This window comes from Pygoscelis adeliae, unplaced genomic scaffold (genome assembly GCF_000699105.1).
Source record: "Pygoscelis adeliae isolate BGI_AS28 unplaced genomic scaffold, ASM69910v1 Scaffold3, whole genome shotgun sequence".
NCBI classification, from domain to species: domain Eukaryota; kingdom Metazoa; phylum Chordata; class Aves; order Sphenisciformes; family Spheniscidae; genus Pygoscelis; species Pygoscelis adeliae.
The window spans coordinates 3,327,926-3,345,136 of NW_008824446.1; the positions used below are offsets into that span (position 1 = coordinate 3,327,926).

General features: G+C 34.8%; 1 protein-coding gene across 3 annotated transcripts in view; it reads right to left on the reverse strand.

Moving 5' to 3' along the window:
• The window catches only part of LOC103914360 (chromosome unknown open reading frame, human C15orf41), a 103,731-nt gene that overhangs the window by 61,681 nt on the left and 24,839 nt on the right, over positions 1–17,211 (reverse strand). For all 3 annotated transcript variants that reach the window (XM_009320990.1, XM_009320989.1, XM_009320991.1), the window contains exons 6-10: positions 14,232–14,311; positions 13,821–13,870; positions 10,896–10,963; positions 5,736–5,801; positions 2,084–2,189 (exon numbers count right to left, since the gene is read on the reverse strand). In XM_009320990.1, coding sequence (XP_009319265.1) covers positions 2,084–2,189; positions 5,736–5,801; positions 10,896–10,963; positions 13,821–13,870; positions 14,232–14,311 — 370 coding nt within the window. The remainder of the gene's footprint in view (positions 1–2,083; positions 2,190–5,735; positions 5,802–10,895; positions 10,964–13,820; positions 13,871–14,231; positions 14,312–17,211) is intronic.

Genomic DNA, 17,211 nt, shown 5'->3' on the forward strand with positions numbered 1-17,211 from the left:
TCTCACTAAGGAGACTTTTAGTTTCCTTTATATGAAAGTAAAGTCACTATGTTTAAGAATCAACAATTTTTGTAGTCATTTTCAATATGAACTGCTGTAACAGAAGACGTGGCAAAATCTCAAACCTACTTCCAAAACAGTCTTATTGATCCACATGTCAATTCAGTCTAGCTTTTGCAACATTAAAGGTACTTGACTAACAGCTCAGTGAGAGATGTTATTCCATTTCTGAAGTTGCAATATTAATTAGTACCTGATAAAATTAAAATGAAGTTAGCTATGTCTTGGTATCCTGATAAAAGCATAAGAGAAGTCTCTTTTGGAAATGTCAGATTCAAATGGTACACACTATTTTCAAATGTTTTACACATTTTACAGCTCAAACCAAAATGTGGATAGTCATTTTGTTCAGCACAAACAAAGACAGAAACTACAACTTCAACTTTGCAATGGCAACTTTACTTTGCAAACAACAAATGGATCAGTGCCTTCATCCTACTTGTCTACTCAACTTTCACCCCATCTCAACTTAGTGAGTATCTTTATGCTCATGTTATCTATTTAAAATTCACTTCTTGGAACTGCTTTTCTCTGATACCATCACAGATCCCTTCAAACGCATCCTTTCTTCTCAGAAAATATTCCAGCCAGTACATCTAATGGGCTCCCCTCAGCCTGAGCTGCTCCATCTTCTCTTATTTACACTGATGTGCAAGTTCAGCACCGTTTGCATCAGCATTTTTCCTGCCATTCTCACTGTTTGCCTAGATATTTTGTATTCTCAAATTTCTTTCTAAGTCTTGTATTCTGGTTATATGTTTCACAAATTCTTTTCTACAAATTCCCTACAGTATCTTCATCCAACAACTTGCAGTCTTCCTGAGGTTCCCATTTACCTCGATTCAAGTTTTCCAAGTCACTGCTTTCTGGTCCTTCTCATGTCAATCAAGAACGTTGCTGCAGAGCATAATTCCGAACTCTGATGATGTTATTCTCAAGATTTGATTTCCCTTTCTCTGCTGCCTCCTATAGAATCTGCTTTTAACGTATTTCCCAAGCTAAGACTAGCTATTTTCACCTTGGCATTTCTCATATTTAACTGAAATACCAACAGTCACCAGACTAGCCTCTGATGCTGGCACATGCTGCCTATTTATTGCATGTTCACACATTTGTGCCGTCTTCTTCGCTATCCCTCAGATTTCATTGATGCTCTCTTGTGAACACTTAGCAGTCTTCTAAATTTATGCTTTTAAAAATCCTTTATTAAAACTTTCATTTACCTCACTAGGGTTCCACCACATACAAAAATGGAACTGAAGATGAAGCATCTTGTTTAGGATTTTTTTTGGAAGAAAAATCCTCCAGTGAGGAGGCTTCTAGTACCATGGAAAGATATATAAATATACACAATAACGACCTTTATAAGAATAAAGCAGAACTATTTTACCCATCTTTAAAAGAAAAGATCTTTATACCAATACCATCAACATGTTCAAAAATTCTGTCTGGCATAACTTATTTCCCTCCTTACGTTCCTGCAAATACTTACTACATTTTTTAGCTTGAAGATAATTGTTATTACTGTTTAAAATGTAGATAATCTAAAAACCCCAACTTTATTTAAAAAAACCAAACAAACAGTGAAACAGTATTGTCCTAGATACAATGACCATGAGCAATAAAGTTCTTTACACACAAAGCCTACTTGCTTCGTGAAGATTTTATAACAAATTTGGCACCTTGCAGGTATTACAAAATGTTACAGCAAAATCTTCCTTCAAAGTCAGGTACTAAAAAACCTCACATACAACTTCTGTAGCAAAGTAACTTATTCTGTCACCTAGCATCATTGTAAAATCACCATATATATCTGCTGCATGTTAACAATTATGATGTGAATTTTTCACAAATATTTCAGCATTTCAATTTGACACACTAATAAATGACATTCAAAATGCCAGATTAGTAACATGTGTTTTGTTCACATGGCTTGAAACAAAAGTCACTAGTGTTTTTTTCCAGTAACTTCTTTTAAAAATGCAGTCCTATTTATCTGTAAGGAAAAATAACAGAAATGTACCTGTTCCAGTAGCTCCAAAACTGGTCCTGCAAGTAGGCTTGGTGGCTACTTTCATCACCGAAGGAGGCTTTGCTTTCAATCCAGTGAATTATGTGTCCTTCAACAGCTAGGGTGACAGAGAAAATAAAACGAACTCTGAAAATCAAACTCAACAGCCTGCAAGAATGTGTTTGGGAATATCCTATCAAGCCTCCAATCTACCACATAATTCATGGTAACTCATATGCAACAGAGTTACATATTTGTAAAAATATCTTTCAAATATGCATATAGGACATTTTTTTAAAAAAGTACCAGAAAATATTTTAATGGATAATTACATCAAATTCATTTTATTACACCCTGTTCTAGGTATTTGCATTTACTCTAACACAAACAGAATGTAAAGAAAAAGAGACTAGACTAAGGTGCAATTGCATCGTACTTTCACCCTTCATTTGCTGGAAAGGAGTTGTCAGGTAAGGATTTGAAAACTTCTGGTGAATAACAAGAACAGTTAGCTAAGCTGCTAAAACCAGAAACTTCTCACCAATCCCGAGTGGAAGGTGTGAGAATGGCAAGAAAGTTTATCATAGATATATATCTGCTTCCTTACTTTTGCAAAATCAGTAATGCTTCACCACAAAGAAGTTAGGAATAAGAAGGCTTATGTGAACAAACGTGATTCTGAATTTCTGTTTCTTTCAATGCTGTGGGATTTGCTTTGGTTCATGTCTTTCCTCATTTCTTGCAGGAGTGAATTTCTAATATTAATAAAATTATCTTTTTTTGGTAAAAGGAAAGTCCTCTCTGAAGCTGACAACCTAATTTTGCAGGAGAAATCATGAGAATCACTCTAAAAGATCATTCTTTCTCCAGAAAGGTAATGTGGGGTATCATTATTGAGGTCTTTAAAAATGTTTCCTTTATTTTGAGTTCCCTATGATATCCACAGTCATGATGTCTTAGCCTAAGTTTGACCCAGGATCAGGTACTCAAAGGGCATGCAGACCCAGAAACACAATACAGAAAGATTAGAAGAGGCTATGGCAGCATGATTGACTACAGAATGTAATATTACTCAGGAAATCTGGGTAAATAACTCATGAAGTCACCACACTAAGCTCTATATGCTACCACTACCCTGCTATCAGTAATCAAGTTAATTTATCACAGAATCATAGAACGGCTTGGGTTGGAAGGGACCTTTAAAGGTCACCTAGTCCAACCCCCCCTGGCTGTAGGCAGGGACATCTTCAACTAGATCACGTTGCTCAGAGCCCCGTCCAAACTGACCCTGAATGTTTCCAGGGATGGGGCATCTACCACCTCTCTGGGCAACCTGTTCCAGCGTTTCACCACCCTCATTGTAAAAAATTTCTTCCTTATATCTAGTCTAAATCTATCCTCTTTTAGTTTAAAACCATTCCCCCTTGTCCTATCGCAACAGGCCCTGATAAAAAGTTTGCTGCCATCTTTCTTATAGGCCCCCTTTAAGTATTGAAAAGCCTATATTGTGTAGGCCTATACTACCTCATCCCTCGCCCATCCCCAACACCTTTAGACCCCATGAGATAAAATAGCTGAGGCATAAACTGTGTAGTCAGTTGAGAAGCAATTTCTAAGAAACATTTGCCTTTCCTAGCTATGTACTGAGTCATGAAGAAGAGAATGCAAGGACTGCCATACACCAGTTCAGATTGGACAGCAGGTAGAAAATTATTTCCTGCCAATCTCAAGTGACTGAAATAATTTGAAGAAAGTAATGCATTACCACTATTTGGACTTTGAGAGACAAATCCATCCAAACAAATTAATGGCTATTTTTAACCTTCTTTCTGACAGGGTAATATTACAAACGCAGGAATTCTTTTGGGTGTTTCCCAGTTTCCCTTCTCAAGCATTAAAAAAATTAGCTCCATCTAGTTGCTTTTCTAGTTTCCATTTAATCAGGCTCCTGAATAGCTGGGATATAATCTCACCTGTTTCTAATGTAAAAATGAGTATCTTAATACCAAGTATGTATTGTGTATATTGTAGTCCACACTATTGGGGAATCTTATCAATGTACGTAACTATCGGAAGGGCAGGTGTTAAGAAGAGGGAGCCAGGCTCTTTTCAGTGGTGCCCAGTGACAGGACCAGAGGCAATGGGCACAAACTGAAACATGAAAAGGTCCATCTGAACATCAGTAACCCCTTTTTTACTGTGAGGGTGACTGAGCACTGGCACAGGTTGCCCAGAGAGGTTGTGGAGTCTCCATCCTTGGAGATATTCAAAAGCCATCTGGACATAGTCCTGGGCAACGAGCTCCAGGTGACCCTGCTTGAGCAGATGACCATCAGAAGTCCCTTCCAGCATCAGCCATTCTGTGATTCTGTAATTCCACAATCGTCCCTGATAACTTTAGACCTGATAAAAAACAACTGTTCCCTCACGCCCAAGGTATGGAAGTGAAGGAGTAGAAATTAATTAAAAACTCTCCAAGTGTCACTTGACAAGGGTGAATTGCGGATCATTAGGATGCCAAATCTCACTGTTTCAAATATGGAGTGGTTCAGTTACAAAGGTATTTTTTATTTTGAACCTATAACCTCTTATTAACATCACTACCATTTTTCTTTTTTAGAAACATGATTAAGAATACAAACCTAATTGAGCTAAGGAAAGTCTTTAAAAACTTTTCAGAAGACTCATATACATAGTTGTTTATCTATTGGATAACAGATTATTGTGCTGAAAGATGGTATCTCAAGCACTTCTGAGCAGTGAGACATTTTATAGTACACACTCAATTCCTTATACCAGTGTACAAATCAGTTATCTCAGTAGGAACTCCAACTGTTGTCAATATGAAGAACAAAAAGCTAGTCACGTATATGACTTTCACATAGTGCTTTCAGCCTTCTTATTTTCTCTGATAGACACAACAGTAGGCATCTGCACAGACAGGTGCTGCGTTCTGTGGAAGCGAAGCAGAAGTCTTTTGGCATGAAAGTCAATTTACAAAAAGTGATTAATAATCCTTCACACTTGGACAACATGGATGTTTTTTCTTCCACGGCCCAGCCACTGGCTCATCTGATTACCCTCTTACATGGCCTCAAGACTAGAAAATGTAGATGAAATTTGACATGACCTTTATACCTACTTTTATTCCTTCTTGCTATGCAGGCTTTTAAAAAACAATAGAGAACTGCAGAGTTGTATTTAGATGCAAAGTGATGGCAAAAGAATAACTGCACAATGACAAACCTTTATGCAATGACTTATAGGTGTAATGGTAATACTCTTAAGACTGCTTTGAACTGATTGGGTCTAGAAGTTTAAGACAATTATAGGTATTTCAGAGTTCAGTTCATAAAGACAGTGGGCAAAGCAGGTTCAAGGGACCAGGGATTTGGGGGTTCTTATTGTTGCTTGTTTTTCTCTTTTTCTTTTTGTGATAATGAGACAAAAACATGCAGACACCAAAGAGGAAACACTGGGTAATACTACTTATGATCAAACCTCTCTGACCAAAACTAGAAGTTCTTAAAATTATTGGGTAACTGCTGAAAAAAGAGACTAATTTGTAGTATCCTATAACATACATATACTTTGTAGCCATAATGTTTTAGCATGAACACTTCTACACAAAATAAAATAATAAAAATTCTTTTAAAAGACTTACCTACTGGCACTTCTAAAATAAAGTCTGGTGTTTTGTCATAACCCTTTGCACGAAGCTGATCTTCAGCTATACATAGAGAATAAGAACTATTGTTTATAAAACTATTCTATGAAGCAGACAGCAGTATAATTAATTTCATTTTAAATAAGAGTGCAAGAATTACTAATGCAGTCATACATATCTTTCTTACGCATGCAATGCTGTGTCAGATTAAATGAACCTTCGTAGAAAATCTGAAGCATGGATATAAAAATGCTTCTTTGTCATCCCTGCATTTTTATGTCTTCATTATAAACATCATTAATTCAAGCTGTCATATAGTATTTTATAACCCCCAAATATTCAAAATAAAGAGGTATTTCGCTGATTGAAAGAAGAGTCTCCCGACATTACGAAGCTGTTAAGATTAATCCCACCAACACCACAAACGTAGATATACTGTAGCTGCCTTCTTGGTTTTATTTTAATTTTAGCATAAAGTTGTTAAAAAAAGAACAAGAAAATCCTTCTCTTCTAGAAAGTTATTAAAGGAGAGTCAAGCCACAATTTTAGTTTTTCCTTGCATCCGGCATTCTATAGAATTTATCCAATTTTAGAACGTACAAAGATTTAGAAATTCTGTTAACACTAACTATACAACTCTATTGCTTACAAATATTAGAGCTGAATATTTCAAGAAACAATAATAAGGAGTGAGCAAGATAAAACTGCAAAAGACAAAAGATGCTTCCTTTAAAAAAAAAAAAAAAAGCCCAAAGCAAGCCCTTAATATTTTCTAAACTATTGTCCTTGATTTCCGATACCATTACATTGGTATTTCTGAAACACCATTTCTCCATTAGAATTCGGAGTGACCTGGTCATTCAATTCCAGGCATGGCTTTCTGTCTTCACCCAAGCTCAACTAATGGCACTACCTAGTAACAAGTAAGGCTGTGTAGCCCCTTAACACCTACTGGGCTGTTGACATTGTCATGCATCCCATTCGCCTTTCTACATCACCTTTGATTAAAATTAATGGTCCATTCTCACTGTTGGGTAGCTTATTTCCAATCCATTTATCAGGTTAGGACAGTAGTTTCATGGCCAACGTTCAGAACTCAGTTTTAGAATACTTTGTGCATATCCTGAAAGGTCAGCAATTTGAGTCCAAGTAACATTTTGATGACAAGAAAAACATATACTCTTAGAAATCAAAATATTTTAAAAGTGCCTAAAGCAAACTTCCCTCCTCTTTCTCATTGAAGAATATAACTCAAGTTTTTTTTTTATACAGGGAACTAATACTGAAAGTGGGACAGAAGTAAATTTGGAAAGTTGTACATTCACTTAAGTGTAAACTGCAATAGCTGATTATTCTTTTTGATAGCTGTAGTACTTCTTTTGAAATTTTATTATTTCTTCACTGTAAGCACACTATATTGTAAATACAAGTCTTTGCAGTGCAACACTTCATTATATCACCCAATCAGCTATTAAACTTTTCTAGGATTTGCAGACAGACTTGGTTGTTGGCTATTTTTTCAAAGATTGTCAGGTATACGGATAAAAGATTTTTAGATTAGCAAGGTTCTGATTTAACAGAACCTATGAATAGAGAGTTTTATGCCATAACATAAAAATGAATTTATGTTCTAAGTAATCTCTTAATCTTGATAAAAATAAAGAATAATCCAGTTTTATCCAACTCTATCTAACTGTAACCTGCTCTTAATTGTTTAAAACAGTCTAGAAAAGACAACAGGATGTCCCAGCTGAAACTTCCATTATTTAAGAACGCACAAATGACAATAAAAGTTCAGTCTTTTCTACCACATCTAACAAATGCTAGTATCACAAATTCAGGGAAATGTACCTTAAAAAACCCCACTGAAAAACAAGACAGATGTGAAAACATTTCCTGATGGGTCAACTTGGCAGGTCTCTGAACTGGAGTTTGCATCAGCATTACTTTTAGTATTCTTCAGCAGACTCTTTTTTCAATGATTTCCAATTACTTTTAAAATCATTTGACATTGATGCATAGCTTGAAAAAGAACATGTTTTTTGTTTTAAATCTGTTTTTGAATGTTTTCACTTGGTTTCTCCTAACATTTTGTATTATGATAAACACTGAAAAATATGTTAAAAAACACATTTATTATTGATGTGAATTGTCTATCATGTGCAGGAGCATAATTATATATTACTCTTTCCTCAGGTATTTTGAAGCTTTATAATTTTGGGGAAAAAAAAGAAGAAAAATAATTACAGAAACTCCTCACAGTCACCATAAACTTTTTTTTTTTAAAATCAAAACCCCACCAAAGAAAAGAAGTTCTAGCTTTTCAGCTCAGGTATGTTTCAGAGGTAGCATTCTGCGCCATAAAAAAATCTTTTAGCTCTTGCATGTATGAAGGGAACAATGTAACAACTGCTTGAAAGCCAGCCCATAGCAGCTTTGACAGTTACATTTATGCATCCTCAGATTTGAAAATTACATTGAAACAGCCCTAACAAGTAGCTATTCTACAGATTCCCCATTAATTTAGATTTCCAACAAAACTGGAGCTTCATCTTTACCATAACTTCACACTCAATCATAACCATTTAACACCTCATTGTTCTTATACTAGCCTCTGGATATAACAAAGAAACCAAACATTCTTCTGTTGGTGCATGAATGAGCAGCAACTGCAAATTTAAGATTACAGCAGAAAACACCAATCAGATTTCATGATTTATATCCAGGTTACTACTGAGGGACATCATGGTGGGAACCAAAGGAGGATAAGATTCCAGACAAAGGTCAGTACCTTTCCATTATAGCTAAAAGCTTTCCTAATATATTCATGGCAAACGTATAAAAAAATAAAGATCCTATCTATACAGAACCTAGAAATTCCTGGCGTTTCAGTACGGCAAGTGAAGCTGTTAGCCTGTTTTGAGAGAATGCTTCCATTGATCACTTTAATCTCAGGCAAAGTGATGAAGACTTGAGAGCTGTGTTTTGGCTGAAGAGATAATGTGCTGGGCTTCTCACGAACAGTAGATTAATAAAATGCAAAATCCATTAGTTTGTACAGGTTTCCAATCAATTTCTGGGTGAATCTGAAGGCGCTACTTCTGATCTGCAGGCTTTGAAAGCTAACTGCTCTAGAAACAGACAAATTACGTCCCAGACCTGAAAAGCTGTTTCATGCTCCAAGACTATACTGGGGCAATTCATATTCACTGTGTCCTTTGTGTTTTCTTCTCCTGTAATAGACTCTCTGTTGCCCAGGTGAACATAGCTGATACAAAAAAGTTACTAGAATATGAAGAATAGTAGACTGGAATAGTACACTAACATGGGAACTGCAAGAATTCTGTTTCTTTAATACATGTTAAAAAGTAATGAAATTGTGAATACAGCAATCTAAGTCATAAGCCATCTTCACAACTGGAATGCAGTCTTACTCATAGACTAACAAAGCCTGAATTTGTTGACCTATAGGAAGTACTGTCATCTCTTCTGTTTTCCTGAAGTTTTCTTCAAGCAGCTTTGGAACTAAATTTTTCAGAAAGGAACAATTTTACTGCAAGGGGTTCAGTAGGGTTCATCTTGCAGATACTTAGGAAAAGCTTTTTTTTTTTTTAAAAAAAAATCACACCTAGAACCTTAGAGACACATGCAATGCACAGAAATAATAAATACAACCACTTAACATACCTTAAAACACAACTAAACAATACTTCAGTATAGATAAAATGTAAACAATGAATTAAGCTCTCTCATTTATATCTTTATATTCTAAGGAGTTAACCCATTCTAGATATTTTGATTTGACAGCACAAATTTCTTGGAGCTTATTTCTAAAGACAAAATTGATGCTTATCCAAGGTCATGAAACATTAAAATTTAAGTCTGATTTGTGTACTACACAAGCTTGCACAAGCCAAATAAAATGATAATTGTTGGGTTGAGTATCCATTAGTGAGTTATCTAGTCTATTCCCTTGTATCGTGACAGGATTGATTTCATTACCAGCTTTGATGGATGAGTGTCAAGTCTAGCCTTGAATTTTTCATTGAAGGTGATTCCATAACCTTCCCTGGCAGCTTGTTTTACACTTATTGTTGCTAGAACTGTTCAGTATTTTAACTCAACATCATCTCTGCAATTACAGCTTAAGCCTATTACTTCTACCTCTGCTCTTACAGCCAAGTAGGAAAAACTACCTCCTCACATTTTCACAGTGTCATTTCCAAGTACGTATGCAATAGTTATTCCTGTCTTTTTTTCATTTTTCTCTAAAATAAAAGAGCACACTAACTCTGTTCCTTAATCATACGGACAAATCTTTTAAAAACTTTAATACTCTAATTTCTTAAATTTGTTTAAGGTTTCCAAAATCTTAACCTGAATCTAGCCTTAGGAGAGATCATAGTTTCTGGTAAAACCAGCAAAATTCCCTGATCACACAAATTTAGTACAACACTCAACCATTAACAAAAGACAGCATTTCACTTTGTTACTGTCTCATCACATAAGGAATCCAAGATTTAAGAAGTCATTCTTAAGTTTATTATCACAATAAGAGAAATTATGCTTTGAACTCTAATCATTGTTTTAAAGGCACTCATATATAAGAAACACAGTGCAGGCTGAAAGAAAAAAATGAAAATAACTTCCTAACTAATTAATCCTTAAAATAACTTTCAATATAAGGATTGTGAAAAGACTGCTTGCATTGGTTGGGAGACGGGGCAAAAATTCAGCAGAAACTGCACAGAACGCTAAATGAGTGAATGCTCTAGCAGTTCTTTAATACATAAAGCATTCTGAAGCTAATATTTTTTATGCTTCCTCCTAAGTCTCATAAGGCCTAGATTATGGCTAATATCTCATGACACCAAAAGTAATACTGCAGCAGATATTAAAGCATTTTTTTCAGCTACTTATTCTATAAAATATTAATTGCAAGCCTGTGCATGTGCTGTATGTATAAGGTATTAGGTAACTGAGTTCCTGCTCAGTTCTAAATCAATAAAAGATAACATGTACAGCATCAATCATTTTTTACTCTTCCTTTACTACCTAATACAAAGAGCGTTGAGGCTTATTTTTTTCTTAGGTAAACAGTCACTGAAATCTTTGAAGTTAAGGATTCACTGGCTAGCCTCTACTACAGATTCTTACCTATGAAAGAGAGATTTTTTTCCAAAAGCATTTCTCGCAGCAAGACTTCATGCTCGTGCCCAATAGCGCTGACAGCTTTAGGTTAAGAAATGGAAGATTACTTTGGAAAAGAATCAACTTCAGAAAAACATCATAGGTAAAGTAATTAATGATAAAATTTATTGGCCTTCATATGCATTTCAGAAGTGATCAGTGATTTGAACTCTAAGTTTTGAAATTCCTTACATGGATTTTCAGAGGCATTTAGCACTTTGTGAAAATCAGACTACTGTATCATCAGCATATATTTTATAAAATTAAGACCCATTAGATTGTATTTATTCAGTATAAATAAGGGTAAATTTCAATTTTTGCTTTAATCCCCCCCCCAGGTTAAAAGAAAGTGTGAGCTTAAAACGTGTTGTTGAATACCTTTTAAGTTGCTCTTTACTGACTGGTGGATCAATTCTCTAATTCAGCAAACAATGAAATAAACTGTCTTTTTCCTTATATTCTGAAATTGATAGGCACTACATCCATCTGAAACATCTTACTGTAACAAAACATCCTTTAAATTGATTTTTCAGAAGCATGAACTAATGTCAGGGAAGGATGAAATAATATTTTATAGTGAAGTCCTTTTCACTTCACTGACGGCCTGTTGATCTAATCTGCTATTCTTAGCAATATGTAAAAAAGTCACCACATCAAATATTTTTAAAGTAACCTCCTGGAGGTCAAAGTTCTATTCTGGAAGCTTTTAAGAAGAATCTTATGGAACAACATGATAAAGGGCCTTACATTAAAAACAGTTAAGTTCCTAATTCTGTTTAGAATAACTTCTGAAAACTTTAACTACAGATCACCTTATTATTAGAGTTAATTACTTAATTTATATCAACACTTTATGCTGAAGAGCAAAAAAACTAATTGTACGGAATAATTTCATATATATATATATACAGTTTTTATCAATTGAAACTATGTATTATGTTAAACACTACTAGCAGTTACAGAACAAAAGGGGCAAATGAAGAACAGCAAAAATGTAAGAAAAATACTGCAAACAGAATTTATAATGCGCCATAAGCAGAAACACTTAGACTTAGTCTATAATAATACCTGTTATTGATGTATGGCAATGACCATGGGGCAAAACTTGTAAATAACCTCACAATCCATTTTCTACTCATGCAATCTAGCAGCCTAGTTTCCCGTAAGCATCTGAACTATTACTGAAAAATAGCCTCTTGGCATTTACAAAGAGGTTGACTTCATACTTTAGTCCATGCATATACAATTAGATAGTTATATTTAAAATCAATATGCAATCCTTCAGAAGACATTATGCTTTTAAAACCTTAACTTTAAATTGATTTTTAACTGTTTTATGCACCTCAAAATTAACATCTAATTCAGCAACATACTTGCAGATAATGCACTCGCACAGCTTAGTATTAAACTTTTCTGTACCAAAATGGAATTGAAAAACTCCTCATTATTCTCATTGATGTCACTGCGTGTTCAATAACTTCACTTGAACCAGATTCTGAAGAGGATAGAAAAGACCTTTTTAAACCACAGTTAAGTTATTCTTAAAAACTGTTCATAATTCTACATATGCGTTATTATTACTTTTAAACATGACACTTTCAAAAGACTATAGCCTGCTTGTTCATCAACAAAATATTAATCTTAAAATTCTGGATATGAAAATTAGTGATCAACAACCTTTTAAAAAGTGTAACTTATTAGATTAATCCACTTTCAGAGAGCTGTGTTTAATGTTGAAGATAGTCTCTATGAATACTTAAAATTATGATTAAAACCACAAAATACAAATACAATTAGAACTCTGTCCTGCTGCCGTTAAAGTTAATGGGAGCAGGGCTGAGCCTGTAGTAGACACCAGGCAAGTATTTCTAGTGGAAAGAACATATTTTTAAGGGGTGACCACCACATGTATCACAAGTACAAGAAGTAGTGTTTTTCATGCATAACTAAACATCACTGTAGCTTTCCTATCCTGCACTATTTTCACTGAAAGTACAGTGAAATCCAGATCTTTCCCCAAACTGCATGCAGAGATTTATGCAAGGATTCTCTAGGGCTTGGGAGGGAATTGCTTTGCTAGCCTGCTCAGTGATAGCAGGCCATGATTTTTATATTGTTCCATTGATAGCAGACTGAAACAGAAGAGCTACTCATTCAGGACTTTATTAAAACAGATTTGGGGTCACAGTGATCATTCCTAACAAATTATAATCTTAGTCTGGAATACTCAGTACTGTGTGGAGTTCCCCCAGTATCCTCACTGGATACTGATGATCTCAAATTAACCAGTTCAACACTACAAAAGCCCAAATCCCTAAAAATTCAAGCTACATAGGGTTTTTTCTACAGCTAGCCTCATTTCCTTTAAGAAGAAGTAAAAGAACTGCACTGGAATGTCAGATACGAGTTTAAAAATACTAATCGGTCAATCACACCTGAATCGCACTTGAAAACATTCCAATTAAAACTCATATTCATAACAAAGCAATGCCATAATGTTGAACACTAACTATGCAACTTATTAATTTAATCACAGAATAGTTGAGATTGGAAGGTAGAGATCATCTAGTCCAACTCCACTGCTCAAAGCATGGTCAACTAGTCTTAATAGAAAACCAGACATGCATTTCAACTAATCAAAACCAAAGATGTTCAATCAGGCATATGAACGTGTAGCCACCAAAGTGACAACTTCCCCTGGTCCATCTGATTTTTGTTAAACAGTGTAAGAGAAAGCTCTGCAGTGACCCTCTAGCTGATTGAATGTAAAACAGAGGAGTATGAAACGTGTTTTGTGAAGCAGAACTTTATGTCAGGTTAAAGCTAGACACATCTCTTCCACACAGTCTAAGCTCGTCAATTGTGCACCTAAAATTTTATGGGAAAGGATACTGTTTGATGCAGTCCACCAGTGGTCCATAACAACAGTCATTCACAGTACACTGCAGACAAATAAGAGAAGTAGTATAGTGATGGGCAACTACAAAACCATTATAGTTAAACAGTATCTTAAAAACAGTAATTACTTTTCTACAAAAAGGCTATCAGATGCTGTTCAGATTTAATCACAGAAAACAAAAACTGCATGCTTTTATTCACTATAAAAGCAAGCTATTAAAAAGTGAAATGCTCCCCTCACAAATATTGCATTGCCATTTATGGTGCACCCTGACCTCACTGATAGTTTACGATGACAGTAATTAAATGAGGTTTAAAATCTTGTACTCTGCTAGGCAGATAACAGCATTGCCACAGGAAAAAAAAGAAGATAAAAAAAGAAAAAAAGACAACTGTGATTAATACCTGATAGACTTGATTTGCTAGAACTCCATCTGGAATCTGAGAAGGGTCCCGTAGCATACTATTTATAAAAGTTTTGGAGGCTAGAGAAATAAAGAATAAAAACATACAAAAAACCTGTTAGCTCATTTATCCACTTGGCAGGAAGAGAGACATACTTTTATAAGGAAAACATTGATGATGTTGATAATTTTGAAAATTATCCAACCAGCGACTACAAACCTATACATTTGTAGCTACTTACCCATTCTGATATGATTAACTCTAAAAGTCTTCAAACACCAAAGGATTTTATTAGCGCAGGGTGAAAGCAGGCCCTTGTTTACTTATTCAGTTTCACTGGACAGTTTCAGAAGCATCATGCAGCTCCTAAGGAAACTGCTTAGTATAAAGAAAATGTAACTCAAAATAACCTCCATATCCTATGAGAACTTAAGGAAGAAGATATGTAAAAATTCAAAACAGCCTTTAAAAACAATGTTTGGTCTCAACAATCTTAAGCACTTCATAGACTTGATGATTCCAGTTTAGTAGTTTTCAGATTTATTTATTTATTTACTTATTTAGTGTGGACACATTTATTTGTGTTTAAAAGCTGGGAAAAGGCTTTCTGTGCTATTTTCAAATGTATAAATCTAAGACACAAAAGAAATCAGAAGTGAATTTAGGACTATTTATCAGTCTTTTATTCACCGATATTGACACCACAATGAAAAAAATAACATAAATCAGGAGATGCCTTTAGTTTATTTTCAAATATAGTCCTTGCAAGCACTGGCATTGTTTTCTTTCCAGATGCTTAATCTCGGTAGTTGCATATACCAGTTAATTACTAATAGCAGCAGAAAGACTTTATTCTAGAAAAATGCCTTCCAAAAACATCAAACATTTCATTTTACAATTTCTCAGAGAAAAAACAACACTGCCGCACAAGCACAAGCTGCCTCCTTCCTGGAAACAACTGCTGATAGAGTTCAGCTGGTGGTATATTTATACCATTGAATCCTTAAGTGTAGACCAGGCTTGAAACTGGCAAGGTTCCCTGCTTTGCCAAAGATTTCCTGTGACTCCAGGCAAATTCCTTTAACCTGTGTGTGCTTCAGTCACGTAAACAAAGTGAAAAACTACTCTCTTCCTGTTCTTCATCTGTTTTGCCCCAACTCAGGGCCAAAGCTTTGTCATTCTCTTCAGTGATTAAATCGAAAGCCTCAGATGACACTGTGAAAAGGATTCCTGGAACCTGCGACATGAAGGGATCTGCCATATAAGCAGCAATGCTACTACTACTAATGAACGTGTGTAAATGCTCTGCTGAAAGTAAAGGCGATGGTCATTTTAATGTTCTCCCCAAATGTTGTCTCCTAAAAGCATCACATTCAACTGAAAGTAGTATTTTCAAGAAAATATTTGGTTTAGAAAACTATACCCTAATGCAAAGGAATATAAAACCCCCAATCAGTTTAAAGGCTTTGCAAGAGCTACAAAGAATGGCATCATCACAGGCAGGAGCAAAAGTTTGTGCAAATGTTTTTAGAGAGAATGATATACTAAGCCAAAACACTTCCAGACACATCATGTCATATTACATATTTGTATCTTATTCATTACAAGTGAATAGTAAGAATAAATAGGCAATTTACTTTTGTTTTTGCACACTGTTAAAAATGCATTTTGTACGCAGGATAAAAACTTTGAAAATGTGAACCAGAAGGCAGTGTATATATTTACTTTATTAAGACTAAAAATTAAAATAGTAACAATTTTTTAGTAGGTAGGAATAATACACAAGTAACAGTTTGCCAATACAGAGGTTGATAGAATGGTAGAATAATGAAGAGTGTAACTGAGGAAGACTGAGTAGAATTCACTGTTTTGAAGGGCTACTGATTTAAGTATCATGACTTGATTATGAAAAAATTAAGCTATTTTACGACTGATCAAAACCCAACAAACCCACAGATTCACATGAGGGAAATGTTTAACTGGACACTACTTTGAGTAACGAGCTACAGGTGCAAAATAAATTTCCTCTATTTCTGAGACTGTCTACTTCATTTTCTCACAGCAGATATTCTATTCTTTACCAATATCAGAGTGATAATAAATTGACATACTGAATTTTATATTATGCTGATGTCACATTGGTTCTACAAGGTTTTAAATTAAGCCTTTAAAAGAACAGGCATCAAACAAAACCGACTGCTATACTAGTTTTCAATATATTATCTTTCCTTCTTATACAAACATTATCTGCTTACGTAATGTCCTGCAAAATTAAGAAAAACCCTGCATATTGTTAATTTTGTATTACATTTGTTATTTATTAATTTGTTAATTTGGAGCTAAGATAAGGTATCTTCAACTGTAATTCTTTTTTCAGAAAGCCAGTTACTGCAGTGGCAGCATACCAACAGGCTGATTGTGTAAAAACCAAAACGGCATGGAAGTGCCAAGGTTTTCATGTGAACTGTAACACCAGTCAGAAAATAAAGTTTATTAAAACACTATTCTTGCATAGATCTCTTCCTTACTTAATCAAAAGTAAGATGACACTGGTGAATACTAAACAAAAGCAGGTCATCTGCTCTTCTTACTCAAGCTGCTATACTACTTCTGGTTGTGGTCTAACTGGATATCAGTTGAATATAGTAAAGAAAGGCGGGATGTAACACATTTCTTTTAAATGAAGAAATTACTTCCATTTGTATTGCAATAATGCAAACATTAAAGTAATACTTTAATTACATTTTTGCAGACTTTAGCAGAAATAACCATAGCGCACCTAGGAAAATTAAATACATGGAAAAAAAACTTCCGTAAATGTAATCGCATTCAAAGGAGATAAAGAACACCTCATATTTACATTTTAAGACAGCTGCAGGTACAGCATTAAGGTTACTGTGATGGCCTTGTGAACTTACATCTTGCTGTTCCTGTGTTATAAGGGGAAAAAGGGCTGATGTGAGAACAAAGTACTGTCAGC